This window comes from Onthophagus taurus, chromosome 8, assembly GCF_036711975.1.
Source record: "Onthophagus taurus isolate NC chromosome 8, IU_Otau_3.0, whole genome shotgun sequence".
NCBI classification, from domain to species: Eukaryota; Metazoa; Arthropoda; class Insecta; order Coleoptera; family Scarabaeidae; genus Onthophagus; species Onthophagus taurus.
Genome location: NC_091973.1, coordinates 18,940,111 through 18,954,707, shown reverse-complemented (window position 1 = coordinate 18,954,707; position 14,597 = coordinate 18,940,111). Strand labels below are relative to the sequence as shown.

Genomic DNA, 14,597 nt, shown 5'->3' with positions numbered 1-14,597 from the left:
AAAAATTTGCACCCAGATTTACCAACCTTAGTAACACCACCCTTTCTGATACTGATAAAAAGCTACTCAACCTTAACCATAAATTCACTCTACCTAGTGTCCTCAGACCAGTTGATGTTGCCATAAAAATCGAATCACAACTTTTATACAACCAAAATATCAAACAGATTTTTCAAGTGAACCACGATATCATCAAGAACATTAAATCTAATCATAACAACGACAGTTACATAATACTTTCGAGGAACATATCTCGCATACTATAAAAACTCTTTTCATTTGATAGAGAAAATTAAGAACATCAATATTACCAACAAACATCGACTTATCTCCCTCGATATTAAAAACTTATATAGTAATATTCCCATTAAAGCCTCCCTTAGTATTATAAATAGCTTTCTTATGGATAACCTCACCAAATTGAGCCTTTCCTGCGTTGAAGTGAATACCTTCGTTAATATACTTAACCTCATTTGCGACCAAAACTTCTTTACTTTTGACAATAAATTTTATAAAATGATAGAGGGTCTCCCGATGGGTTCTCCCATATCCGGGATTATCGCAGATATCTACGTCAACTTCTTGGAGCGAGAACTCTTCTCGGGAAGGTTTGACGTATTTACCTCCGATATAGAATTTTATAGTCGTTATGTTGACGACATCATTTATAAAGGTAATAACGCTAAACTTCATGGTTTATTTTCAACAACTTATCTAATCTTCATTTTACTACAGAAATTGAAAATCAAAACGGTATCAACTTCTTGGATTTAAATATTACTAAAGACTTAAAGAACAATAGATTAAACTTCAATATATACAGAAAGCCCACCACAACCGATTTCATCATCCCCAAAAATTCCTATAACTGTAATAGCCACAAAGAAGCATCATTTCGTTTTCTATTTAACAGCATTTTCAACACTCCACTTAACATATCAAACTTCATCACAGAACTTAAGAAAATCATTAACATCGGTATTAACAACAACTATAATATTTCAAAAATACAAACCATTTACAATAAAGTCCACAAATCATTCATCAATAAAATAATTTTTCCCCACTTTTCAACCCAAAATAATTTTCTCAAAAAACTTTAATTTGATTCCCGCGTTTATTTCTAATGTAAAAATGGGACAAGTACTTAACAATACTAGGCCTAAGATGGGTCTCGGTGAGATGAGTGGTGTATACAGTGTCGCCTGTTCCGACTGCGAAAAGAAATACATAGGTCAGACTGGTCGAGGGTTGGCGTTCAGATTTAGGGAACACTTGAAAAAAGATTCATCTGCTATATTCAAACATTTACAAACTGAAAAACATAAAACCACATTTAACAACGTTAAATTACTTAAAAGAGCCAGTAAATCTAGAGAGCTTGATTTATATGAAGAATACCACATACATATTAACAACAACAACAATCTCTTGCTCAATGAATTTACTGACTTCAATAGTTACAGACAATTTTTAAAATACATTTAATTCCCTGAATCTGATCGCCCCCCTGGACTTTCTGATTTTTCTGTTTGTTTATCTGATTTTGTTTTCTTTCAATTTCGTAAAAAATCCAGAGATCTTCTCTTATTCAAATTCCTTTGTTCCAACTGTTCTGCGCATAAGCAATAATAACCGCCCTACTTAACCTGTCGTTAAAATCTGTCGCTACGCCATTTGTTAGTGCGCTTCACGCACAAACGTTACTTTTTGTTAATTTTTGTTCTTTTTGTTATATTCAATTGTTGAGTTTCATACGACATTATTTTATTTAGTTTTTTAACGTGTTAAATAGGTAATTTATGCTTATTTATCTTTTAATATCTCTAATAACTTTATTTTTCCACTTACAGTTCATATAACCTCACTTTTCCTGACAACGTGCTCTTCAAGCTTCAAAAAAAGTTTTTATAACCTGTCCTTCAGACCTTTACTTTTTTAATTTTAAATTTATACAAAACATAACTTTATTATTTTTAAAAGAACACTTTACTTTTAGTCGTGCCTGAGGAAGGCAATTTTGAACAGCTGTAGCACTGAAAAGTTAGTCTAATAAACTATTTAACACCGTTGACTCATACCTTTTTGATTTTATAGAATGGATGTTAGGCGAATGGATTAGGGTAAGTTTGAAGACCTCTTCGGAGGGAATTCGACCCCCAAGCAGTGAAAGATATGATGGATACTAGCAGTGTGGATGTCGTGGTCGGGAGGATAAATGAGGTAATAATAGGTTTAGCGAAAAAGGTAGTGAAGAGGAGAGTGAGAGGAAAAAGGAGTGTTAGGTGGTGGACGAACGAGTTAGAGAATGAAAGAAAATCAGTTAGGAGTATGCGTAGGGAAATTCAGAGGGCGAAAAGGGCAGGGAGGTGTGAGATAATTATCAGGAGAATGAATGGGGAGTATAGAGTCAGAATGAATGAGTACAAAAGGAAAATATTTGTTGCGAAAAAGGAAAATTGGGAGAAATTTGTTGAAAGGAATAGTAACGACCCCTGGGGTCTGGTTTACAGACTCGACAGGGGTAAGAATAGGATGGGAGAGGTATTTGGGAGTATGCAAGTTGAGGGAAGAGAGTTGATTATATGGGAAGAGGTGGCGAGGCACGTGCTTAGCTGCCTGGTTAGGGACGGAGAGGATGAGTTGTTTGAAAGGTATGTGGGAGGGGAGGATGGTGATTTGTTTTCTGTTGAAGAGATAGATTTGGTAATGTCTACTGTTAAATGTAAGAAGGCGGCTGGGATCGATAATATCAACCCAGAACTCGTTGTTGCGTTGTGGAAGTCTTGTCCGTCGGTTTTGCGTCAGTTGTTTAATAGGTGTCTGGTTGAAGGAAGGTTCCCCTCATTGTGGAAGAGTGTTAGAAGTGTGTTACTTGTAAAGGAGGGAAAGGGTATCCCCTCATCCCCCAAAGTAGTATAGATTCGCCGATTCTAGAACCTCCTCCTCGAACCTGCGTTCTAGGAGGAGGTTCTTGAATCGGCAAATTTTTTGGGGGTCAGAGGAGGTTCGATGAGGAGAGGAGGTTCTTGAATCGGCGATTCTTTTAGGCGTCGGAGGAGATTCGATGAGGAGAGGAGGAGGTCATTAACTTGAGAAGGTCATGTTATTTTGACGAAATTATTAAAAATTTATCAACCTGTTTACCTAGATGAAAACAATTACTATGTTTATCCTTCGACGCTTCTCAATGAACTGTTAATGTCTTCGATATACCTCTTAATTTATTATACACAAAGGTATACGGTTTTGAGACATGTAGGTATACAAATAAGTGAGTCATGACTTACTTTGCGAGATATTTTTTTTTTAATTTATTATGTAAGTATACGGGTATTTAAAAATATGCGAGGAGGTTCTTGAATCGGCAATTTTTTGGGGAGATAGGTTCGAGGAGGAGGTCAACTAACTTGTTAGTAGAGGCATGATCTACCTGCGAGATATTTTTTTTAGGAGCTTCTTAATAAATTTGTCATGCGTTCTGTCTGACGTCTCACGATATAATGTCGTGTTAGAACATGTATAATAGATATATTTGGTAATGATGTGAAACATCACTCCCCCCACCAACAACCTTATGTATTGCTATAAATACAAACGTTGGTCGAAGTTGTACCGCAGAGTGTTGTACTTCAGAGTAAGGTTTTTGTGTACATGTTAAAAATATCGTGTAGATTTTTGGTGCATTTAGTGCAGAGGATTTTTAACGTAACGAGTAAGTAATTCAAATGTAATATAAGTAGATAATGTACTAATGTAAACAATAATATTGATGTTTAGTGGCAACCAGACCGAACCCCAAATGTCCAACTAAGAGAGCTGCTGTAAATTCATTTGAAAAGGGTGAAAATAAAAAACCTGCCCGAAACATCAAAATGGAGGGTAATTGTAATGAGACATCAGCTTCAAATGTGTCTCTAGGAAGTGATAATCAAAGAAAAAAGGATGTGGTATTCGATGGAATCAATTTGTTGGCTTCCGACTTAGCGGAGTACGAATTTCCTAGCAATCAACAACATTATGTAGAAAATTGTGGAAAGTTACCTTTCACAAGTAACGTAGTATTAAATAAAGCAGTGAAAAATAATCTCCAAAAAGGTAATCAAGCGCCATTATACTCCGAGAGTACGTATTATTTAAATAAAAGTCGAACGAAATGGATATCGGTTGGCATGTCTGCCAGTCTACATTTTGATCCGGTTATAAGATTAATGGGAAAAGGGCAATGCATAACTTTTACCGAAGACGAATGGAAAAATGTGATTAATAGCAAACAATTGATTATGAATAGTTTTATTGGTGATTTATCAACACCACCACATTTCGTTGTAAGCGGCATGACCTCCAGCAGCCAATGGATAGAAAATGTACGAAAAGTGTTGAAAATGGAAAGGGGCTCAGAAATATTTTACCTGGCTTACGACTCGTTACACGAATTGTGGAAACTTAGCGATTTAGTTTCGAGTAGGGTGGAAGTATTAAAGTGTATGGAATATAAAAATTATTACGATAGCGTGATCGATGTGGTATCAACAATGCAAGGTGATATAAAATCGAATATATTGGTTGCTTCAAACGGTGCACCAAGTGAACATTTGTGCGTAACTAAAGAACTGCTCATATACGGTATAGATAAGGTATTACTGGATTTAGATTTACACGCATTCATGAAGATGTGAAGTGAACAAAATGGAAAAAAAGTGACGTTTTGCGAATCGAAAAATAGAATGCACACTTGGACGTTTGCTTACAGACAATCAAGGATAAGTGACTGGGAAGAAAAGATGTTGGACGGAATTAGATTTAAGACTAGAATAAGAAACGTAAATAAGTTATTAGAGAAATATTTAGACGTAGATTATAGATTAAATATATATCAAGAACGTTTTAGCATTGTAGAGTAATCGAAATGTTTTTAACTGAGTAACAATTAATTTTTAAGATAGTAGTAGATTTAAGTGTAGCTGAATAATAATAATAATAATAATAATAGATTTAAGTATAAATTAAGAGCAGAACTGTTTTTTTTGTAAACTATTTAAAAGGAATAAAAGCTTAAAGCACAACAGCAGAGCTTCATTTCTAGTTTTTAACTGTGAAGAAAAGGAAGAAGGAGTGAAATTATAAAATGAATTTGTTAGAACCTAATCGTAACAGTTATCGTTTGACAGGCAAACGAATTGGTCGCGGATTTTTTAACAAGTTGATAGATAAACTTCCGATAGAACTTCATTTGCCAGGATATAATTTTTGTGGACCGGGTACCAAGTTGGAAAAGAGATTATCGAGAGGAGATCGAGGCGTGAATCCATTAGACGAAGCGTGTAAGAAACACGACATAGCATACACGGTCAGTTCAGATTTAAAATTTAGACACGACGCAGATAGAGCATTATATAAAGCAGCGAAAGAACGAATACGAAGTAAGGAGTCTACTCTTGGAGAAAAAGTGTCATCGTCCGCAGTTGCCGCCTTAATGAAAGCAAAAGTTGCGGTCGGTATGGGCGTAGGTAGAAAAAGAAATCGTACGGGTCGACGACCTTTAAAAAAAGTTCGAACGCGTGTGAAGCGTGGTGGAGCTATATCTTTTGTAGATGCACTTCGGTTCGCTCGCAACGCAATATCGAGATCAGGTACTAAGAATTTGTTGACAAACGTTAAAGCGGCGTACGGAGCTTTGAAAAAGATAAGAAAAAGAATTTCCGGACCTAGAGGTCGAATTATTCGAATTCCGAAAACGGGAGGTTTTTTACCTTTAATTCCCCTGTTTGCAGCTTTAGGTGCCCTAGGTAGTATCGGCGGTGGTGCTGCCGCTATTGCAAGAACTATAAACAACGCCAAAACAGCTAGAGAGCAATTAGATGAAGAACGAAGACATAACAAGGCTATGGAAGCAAAGGTCGTAGGTAGCGGATTTTATATAAAACCATATAAGAAAGGTTGCGGTTTGTTTATTGAAGGAAAGGGGAATAATGTTGCCGGCACAGGTTACTTCAATAAACCCTATAAGAAAGGTTGCGGTGTTGTAACCACTAGTTCAAAAAACTAGTTCGAATACCTCGTCGTGCGTTAACTAACGTCGAGTTGGAAAAGTTTGCGAAAGTACTAAAAATTCCACATTTCCGGGGTATATTTATGAGAGACAATCTCCCGAGTAAGATTAAAAAGAAGGAAAGAGGTATCGTTAACTTGGACAACTTGAAAGGACGAGGAACGCATTGGGTCGCATATAAGAAAGACGACAAGGACAAATACTATTTCGACAGTTACGGTGATTTAAGACCGCCATCAGAAATCGAGCAATATTTGCTGTCAGACGGTAGGGGTGGTAGAATAAAGTAAAATTACTATCGATATCAAAGAGAAATAGATCAAAATTGCGGGCAGTTGTGTCTGCAGTTTCTAAGTAATAAAAGGACCTATTAGAGTGTAGAGACGTTTAGTTTCAGAAGTAATGGAGAAAGAAGCAATACACACGACATATACATTTACGTTGACCGGAAAGTCATCCGAATTGACTTGTAATTTTAATCCTCCTATCTATTTGAACGAATTTGGTAGTTACGAGTTGGCTCTTTTAAATTTCGAAACGTTTAATAGTTTAGCAAACGTTGATAAAAGCAACAACGTAATCCAATACGAAGATAAGACAGGACATTTTAAAAATAATATAATAGTACCTGTTGGAACGTACGATATTGATGATATTGCCGAGTTCGTGAATGAACAGCTAGAGATAAGACACGCTAAAGGAGTCGTAATAAGGATTAAGGGGAATAATAACACACAACGTTGGAGGTAAAATTAGATGCTATATTTAAGTTGGTACGTTATACTTATAATACTTTTTTCCATGTCATTAATTTTATCTTCTCAGCTGCAGAGTGTGTCAGAATCGGCTGTGGTGAGGGGTGAAGTGCATGTGCAAAACATGCACATTAACCGTTGTATATGTGTTAGTTCACCGACTCCGGCACCGACTCCGGCAACGACTCCGGCACCAGCAGCACCACCACCTCCTTATGAAGCAGTAAACCAAAGATATCAAGGAGAGGAGGAGGAGTGGTAACTACTCCTTCTCTTCTTTTATTTATTAAGTTAATATTAAGTTAATTATTAAGTTAATTATTAAGTTAATTATTAAGTTAATTATTAAGTTAAATTGTTATTATTTTATAGTTCCAATATATACTCAATATATTTTATATATCTATATAAAGTTACTTTTGCTATATTTTTATTCAGTCTTATCCTGTTAATGTTATAATTCATTTAGTGCGAGAATCATGATCGATAAGAAACTAAAGTGTTTACCGCAACCGCTAACACTGCCAATACTAAATTTTAGCAAAGGTACGACCGAAGAACACTTTACAAGGCACAGTAATTTATTTGGAGAAAAATGTAAGCGAGGTTTAATTGTAGGACTCTCTGGTGTCGGAAAAACAAATGCTATGTTATCGCTTATACTTGCACGTAATGGCCTCTTAGTTCGCGATAATTGTAACTTTTTAGTGTTATTTAAACAAGACTTAACAAATTTAAAACACGTGTTTGAAGATCACATAATGAGCGATATGGAGTTTCATCGGCTAAAGGAAATTAGCGACGCTTGTTGGGAGAATAGACACGGCATCCTAGTTATTGATTTAGATTGTAGTGTATCTAAGGGACGTTACCGTAAGGGTTTTGATAAATTCATTGAAGTTTAAAACTAACGACATCAGCTGTACAGTTCTTAGTAACTTCACATACATCATACAATGAACAAGACGATAGCTGCAGAACTTATCGCAGCACGAGAAGTCAAAATTTGTTCTTTAAAAGAGGACTTAGAGGAGTCAAGGATTCGGTCGGAAACCGCATATGCACCCATCGCGAGACCGTTACAGGATATTGTCGCAAAACTTGACACTGCGCCTTTACTATCCATTCCAAAACGAAGGTTATCTCCAAAAGAAGAAAAATTGATATCTAAGATACAACGCTACTCGCCGGATATTTCTGACGTACCAGCTAAAACCGAGACCGAATATTTTATTCGAAAACCGAAAGTTCTATTAAAAGAATAGCGACGAAAATTTGCTACATCGACTCCTGAAAAAAGGTTGGTATCTTCTCCCACGTCTTCTCCTCTTGGTCCATTAGCTCATGCAGAAGAAGAAGTATATGAAGTTCCGCCGGGCGAAGAAGAAGAACTCCTCGATTCTAGCGAGGATACCGGAGCTCTTATTTCGGACGCACATAATCGAATAGAACGACTTAAAGATGAAATAGAAGAAAGATTGGAGTCTCCACAGGTACAAGCCGCTTTGAGTCAGTTTCATCCTTTGCCCAGAACGTATGTTGTTGGTTTAACAACTGATTTAAAAGATGATTATGATCGTTTATACGGTGTTCGCGAAACTCCCGAAGGTTTCTACATTGGAGTCAGTCCTGTTCACTTTGAGGATCAGGATATTCACGTTGGAAACTTCAAATATACGGGAACCGTTGGTTTATACGATCCCAACGAACTTGTCGATAGACTGCGTTTGTTGGTGGCCTCGCAAACGGCAGGTCATTCTGCACATGTCAATGAAATATCATCGATAATATCGGAGCTAACAGAGGCCGAGATTATACGTTAAAATAATATCATAAATATACGACTCTCACATCTTTTGTTTTAAACCACCGACGTTTATGAACTAGAGAAGATGAGTTTAAGCAAGTTCGGAAAACATTCGTCTAGTATGACGATTGATAAGTTTGGTAAACACGTACACGGACACAACATTGCTGCTCATTTTAAGAAACGTGAAAACGTACAACGATAATTCAGACAACCAACAATACTTACGTTAAGCGGAGATGGAACTACGGATACAACGGATAATTATTACATTGTTCAAAATTTAGGTTACGTAAGTAAATATATAAACTTTTTCTATATTGGTGAAATAGTGCATCACCGATTTGAAGGAGACGTTGAAATGATTATTAACGGGAGTATCTTCGATCCAAATAAAAAGTTAAATGTTCTCTCCTTTGGAGATAAAATAGTTTGCAAACCCAGAACGAAGACCACTTTATTCAAGAAACCATTTATGGTAGAACTGCTCATTGAAATATCCAGAAAATGAGCGATATTAAAAGGTCAGTAGTAAACGAGTTGCACGCGTTCGTGAGGAAAAATTATAAACGCAGACGTGTTATTATTAAAGGTTTAACGGACTTATTTCAAGCTGATTTAGTGGAGATGATACCTTATTCAAAAGCAAATGATAATTTTAAGTATATTCTAACAGTTATTAATGCTTTCTCAAAGTATGGATGGGCTGTACCACTAAAAAACAAAACTGGCAAAGAAGTTACGCTAGCTATAGAAACAATTCTATCGGAAAAGCGGAAAAACATACCGAAGAATCTGCAAACGGACAACGGAAAAGAATTTTACAATGAGGATTTTAAGAAGCTCATGTCGCGATATCACATCAATCACTACAGTTCATTTTCCAATTTAAAGAGTTCTATTGTTGAACGGTTTAATAGAACAATAAAAGAAAAAATGTGGAAAGAATTTAGTATGCAAGGTAGCTATCGTTGGTTGGAATTGCTTCCCAAATTAATTCTGGATTATAACAACCAAGTACATAGGACGATAGGAATGAAACCTAGCGAGGTAAATAACAGAAACGCACCGACACTGTTAAAAACTGTATATAATTACATAAAAATTGCTGATCCTTATACCAAAAAATTTAATGTCGGTGATCACGTCAGAGTGAGTAAGCATCGACACGCCTTCACCAAAAACTATACTCCCAATTGGTCTAACGAAGTGTTTACAATACATTCTGTTCGTAATACTTTCCCAACAACATATCTGCTCAAAGATGCATCCAATGAAAAAATTATGGGTGGTTTTTATCGAGAAGAATTACAAAAAGTTAAATATCCTGACGTCTACTTGGTGAAAAAAGTGCTACGGCGAAAAGGAAATCAAGTGTTTGTGAAATGGTTAGGATTAGGTTCGTCTCATAATTCTTGGATCTCAAAAACTAACGTTCTTTAAAACGTATATATGTATATAAAGACCTATATAAAAGTTCACAAGACTTTATTAACAATCGAACATTACAAATACATTATTATTATTGTTATTCTTTACAATTTTTTTCTAAAATTAAATTCATTTATTCGCATTCAATCTTTTTATCAACCAATGACCCCACGCCAAAGTATTACATCCGTTCGGTAATATGTATCGTTTATCATCGCACGATGAAAGAGCAATTTTATTCTTTAATTCGGTATACATAGTATGAAATTCTGACTTAAAAATGTACATTTTTTTATGAATCGATCCGCCACATTCAACCACACGTTTATAATCGGTCACGCTTAAATGTTTATCTATAACGTATTTCTTTACTCCTTTAGCCTTTTTTACATTATCATTCAACAAGGTGAGTACGCTTTAGCTCCTGTTCCAACAAATGACGTTATGCACCTGTTTGGATATTCATCTTTCATTCTTCCCAACACAGATCGACCGCGAGGAATATTGTGTATATTCTCTAACGGATAATTGGACGTATCAAAAAATTCAATATTTTCTTTTATATCCTCATATACATTGGGAGTAGTAATCTCTAGGATGAGGGAGTCAGTATCGGTGTATAAAAGTGTTATGTTATTTCCATATTTAACTTTTAAGTAATCATAGAAGAAGCTGTACATTACGGTTTCCGAAAGCTCTAATATACTGAAACCCACATACAGCGGTTTGCAATAACGAACTTCCGCGACGTTCAATTGAACGGCTATCAAATTATCGCAAAATATTTTTGAAGATTTAAAATTTGGTTTAGCTATTAGGGCTTCCACACCCGGTTTCTTATGACGACATTCCCAGTGGGTAACTAGTCTTATATCCACTCGCTTTTCCACATTTTCCATTGTCTTACCGTATACGATGTTATTCATTGCTTTGTAATGATTTTTTTCAAATTCATTCTTAGCTTTCGCACGTTTATCGGAATTGAAATCGATGTAGCTCCGCATCCAGTTGGATTGTTTAAATTCTAATACTCTGTAAATCTTCGTTAGTTTCAATCCGAGCTTGAGACACTGCTTTAGATTCACGTAATGAATGATGTATTTTGTTTTATTTTCCAAATTTGTTATTAACTTTGCATTTTTTGAACCTGGGGGTACAATCCGTTCTGGACAAAATGGTAAATCGTTGCGTTCATCATGTATTGCTTCCGGATACTCTAAATCTACCTCGAACACGTAACCCTTTTCGGAATCGTCTTCCGTATTGTAAATATCTAACTTTTGAATCTCCTCTTCTGATAGCCATCGAAATCCTCCCGTAGGTAATTTTCGTCTCATTGCGTGTCCATACAAATTTGTAGCGTCGAGATACAAAATATAAGATGGGTCTTTGGTTTCATCAAATTCCATCATTAATTTATTGTTAGCCTTCGTACTGCGTTTAGTGCACATACTTAATCCACCGCGAATACCATTTTTAAAGAAGTGTAACATGTCTATGTCCGTTAATAATTCTAATTTTACCCCTGTCATTCGTAATAATGCATCCCAACCGAAGCCCGGCGCTGTGAAGTAATGACATGGATCCAAAGAGTAGTACTTCATCGAGATGGTTCGGAAATTCTCAAACACGTCCGCCAAAAGTAAAACGTCAGACGTTAAATAAATATCGCTATATTCACCTAAAGTGCGACAGTTAAATAAGTTCCACACCGTTTGTGCACGACAATAATTTTCTTCGGTTATACTATCGTCGCATAATTGATTGTAAAAACTATTTCGATCTGGCAGAGCGGTAAGATTCAGCTTTTCGAATGAATCTACAAAAGAATACGGAAAAACTCCTTTCTGTCGTATAAGTCGAAACTGTTCTTCGTTCCTAAAATATTTTCTGATTTGAACGCATTGGTTGTCTTCCAAAAATGAACCCAACTTCTCTAGCGATAAAGCCATAAACCTAAATGAATCTACAAATCTCAATTTCATATGAACCCGCCTTAGCTTTCCCTTGCTGTCAATGTTTTCTCCTACGATAATTTTTTTCGAAAATGATATGTACTTTTCTTTATTCTGTGCTATAACATCCACGTCTTCTTCTTTTAATGCCATATCTTTCACAAACATATGAGAATCGTAGTTCGAAAGATTGTGAAAAAATATTGGTATGAACTTTGGTAATTGATAATTGATGTTACATACAGCATGTGCGGGTCCTCTATACAACCCAGTTAGGTGATCATGATTGCATACTTTATTACCTTCTTTTATTTTGTGCGAACAAATGTGACAGATATCCTGCATCTCATGTATTAATCTATCTATAGGTAGTAATGGGAGCATTTCTTTTGATTGGCTTAAATAATTTTTGTATATATTCAAAACGTCATGTTCCAACTTGCTCATGAAAATTTGAGCAGCATTACGTCCGCGATATATTTCAAACTTTGACAATGATTCGTCATAAGAACATTTTATATAATATGCAAATGCATAAGGTTCGTGTTTGAAACATTTGACGGAGTATGAATTATCATCGTTAAGTTCAGTTGCTTCCGCATCGGCGATCGGTTTCTGTAATGCTTCAAAATCTGCATACACCACAAACGGTATTTTTAATTGTCGTTCAAAATTTTCGAACTGTAATATGTTTTTGTTTTCTTCATTTCCATATTTATTTATTTTCAAATTTGTTGTTGGTAAAATTGCCCTTACCTTGCTGCAATCGTCACTTTGATGACGGATAAGTTTATTTTCTGACGTAAAGAACACCAAGCATCCATCGCACATATACTTTTCATGACCATTCTGCGATGCTTGCGATGATAGTAATCGAGACAGATTTTTTATCCAACAATAGTGACTATTTCCGGAATCATATGTAACCAATAATAAATTTATATGTCTTTCTTCTTTTTGCCGACATATATACATTGTAATTATGTCATAATTCATAATACCGTCTTTAAAATACTCATTTATTCCATATACGTTAATAGATAATTTGTTCTGCTTTTCGAATACAGGTATATCACGTAATTTAACTGGAAAAACAATATTTGAATAGTCTAAGCCGCAGTCCAGGTAATTCGGATACGAAGATGTCCTCTGTGGTAAACCGTTCGGTTCATGTAGTGCGGATGTTACAGCCCATGCAAAACATGCATCATCCGCGTTTTGTATATTTATCACAGCATGCTTTGCTTTTATTTGCGACGGTAAATCGATGTAATTAGATGCTCTTATGGAATTCTGACATTTTTGATGAAATTTCATCAATAAATTCCTTATATATTTTATATAGATCCGACGCTAATGATACTACCTTATTTTTCGTATTGAATGATTTTATTTCACAGTCGTCCTTTGATTGTAAAAAATACAAACCAAAACATTCCATATTTAATTTTACATTTCGGTGAATATCGATTGCGCTTTGTATCAGATTTAGTATTTTTTCTCGAATTCTATGTGAAAATTCATCCAAATCCACAAAAAAACCTTCTTCACTTATTCGATAACTGACGATTTTATCGCCGAATGCTCCAGCGATTCTCTCCACTCCATCATCGATTATAACAAAAGCATTACGCTTATGTGCGTTGCTTCGTAAATGTGCAGAGTAACATTGTCTATTTACATAATCATCGCAAGCCTCACATTTTACTGCTTTTGGAATTTGCGGTGCGTCAAGCTTGATTCTCTTGCCAATACAAGATAATCGTTGATGCCTTTTTAAATTGTCAACTCGAGTAAAACTTTTTCCACAATCCTCACACACGACCATTTTACAATTTAATGTTGTACACTTCTACTTGTTATGAAAGAACTACGTCAATACCACATTTCGCAGGCGTTTATAAACCCTCACCGCTCCTGAAACTTATTGGGAGGAGGAGGATGCATCGAGTTCGTTTGTATACATATATATTTTTAAACTCCGTATACCTTTGCATAATAAATTAAAAAAATCTCGCAGGTAGATCATGACTCACTTACTAGTATCAAGTTAATTGACCTCCTCTTCGAACGTATAAAAATTTGCCGATTTAAGAACCTCCTCGCATATTTTAAAGCCCCGTATACCTTTACATACTAAAATAAAAAAATATCCCGCAGGTAGGTCATGACTCACTTATTTGTATACCTACATGACTCAAAACCGTATACCTTTTTGTGTATAATAAGTTAAAAGATATATCGAAGACATGTTTTAACAGTTCATTGAGAATCGTCGAAGGATAAACATAGTCATTGTTTTCATATAAGTAAACAGGTTACATATAAAGATACATTTTTAATAACTTTCTCAAAATAACATGACTTAAATAAATAAAGATAAATTTTTAATAATTTCGTCAAAATAACATGACCTTCTCAAGTTAATAACCTCTTCCTCTCCTCATCGAATCTCCTCCGACCCCTAAAAGAATCGCCGCACAGTGGTTCAAAACGCGAAAAAGTGACGGATAGAGGTAAAAAACAAATTTACCCCTAGGTAATTTTGGAAAGTCCCTTTTATAAATAACACTTTTTTCTAAGAATTACTTTTACTG

General features: G+C 35.4%; 1 protein-coding gene across 1 annotated transcript; it reads right to left on the bottom strand.

Moving 5' to 3' along the window:
* Positions 1 to 10,443: 10,443 nt before the first annotated feature.
* On the bottom strand, positions 10,444 to 13,828 carry LOC139431349 (uncharacterized). Its single transcript, XM_071199004.1, has 2 exons — positions 13,367 to 13,828; positions 10,444 to 13,293 (listed from the first exon to the last, which is right to left on the bottom strand). Exons 1-2 carry the CDS (start codon positions 13,826 to 13,828, stop codon positions 10,444 to 10,446), a joined length of 3,312 nt encoding a protein of 1,103 aa, XP_071055105.1.
* Positions 13,829 to 14,597: the final 769 nt, after the last annotated feature.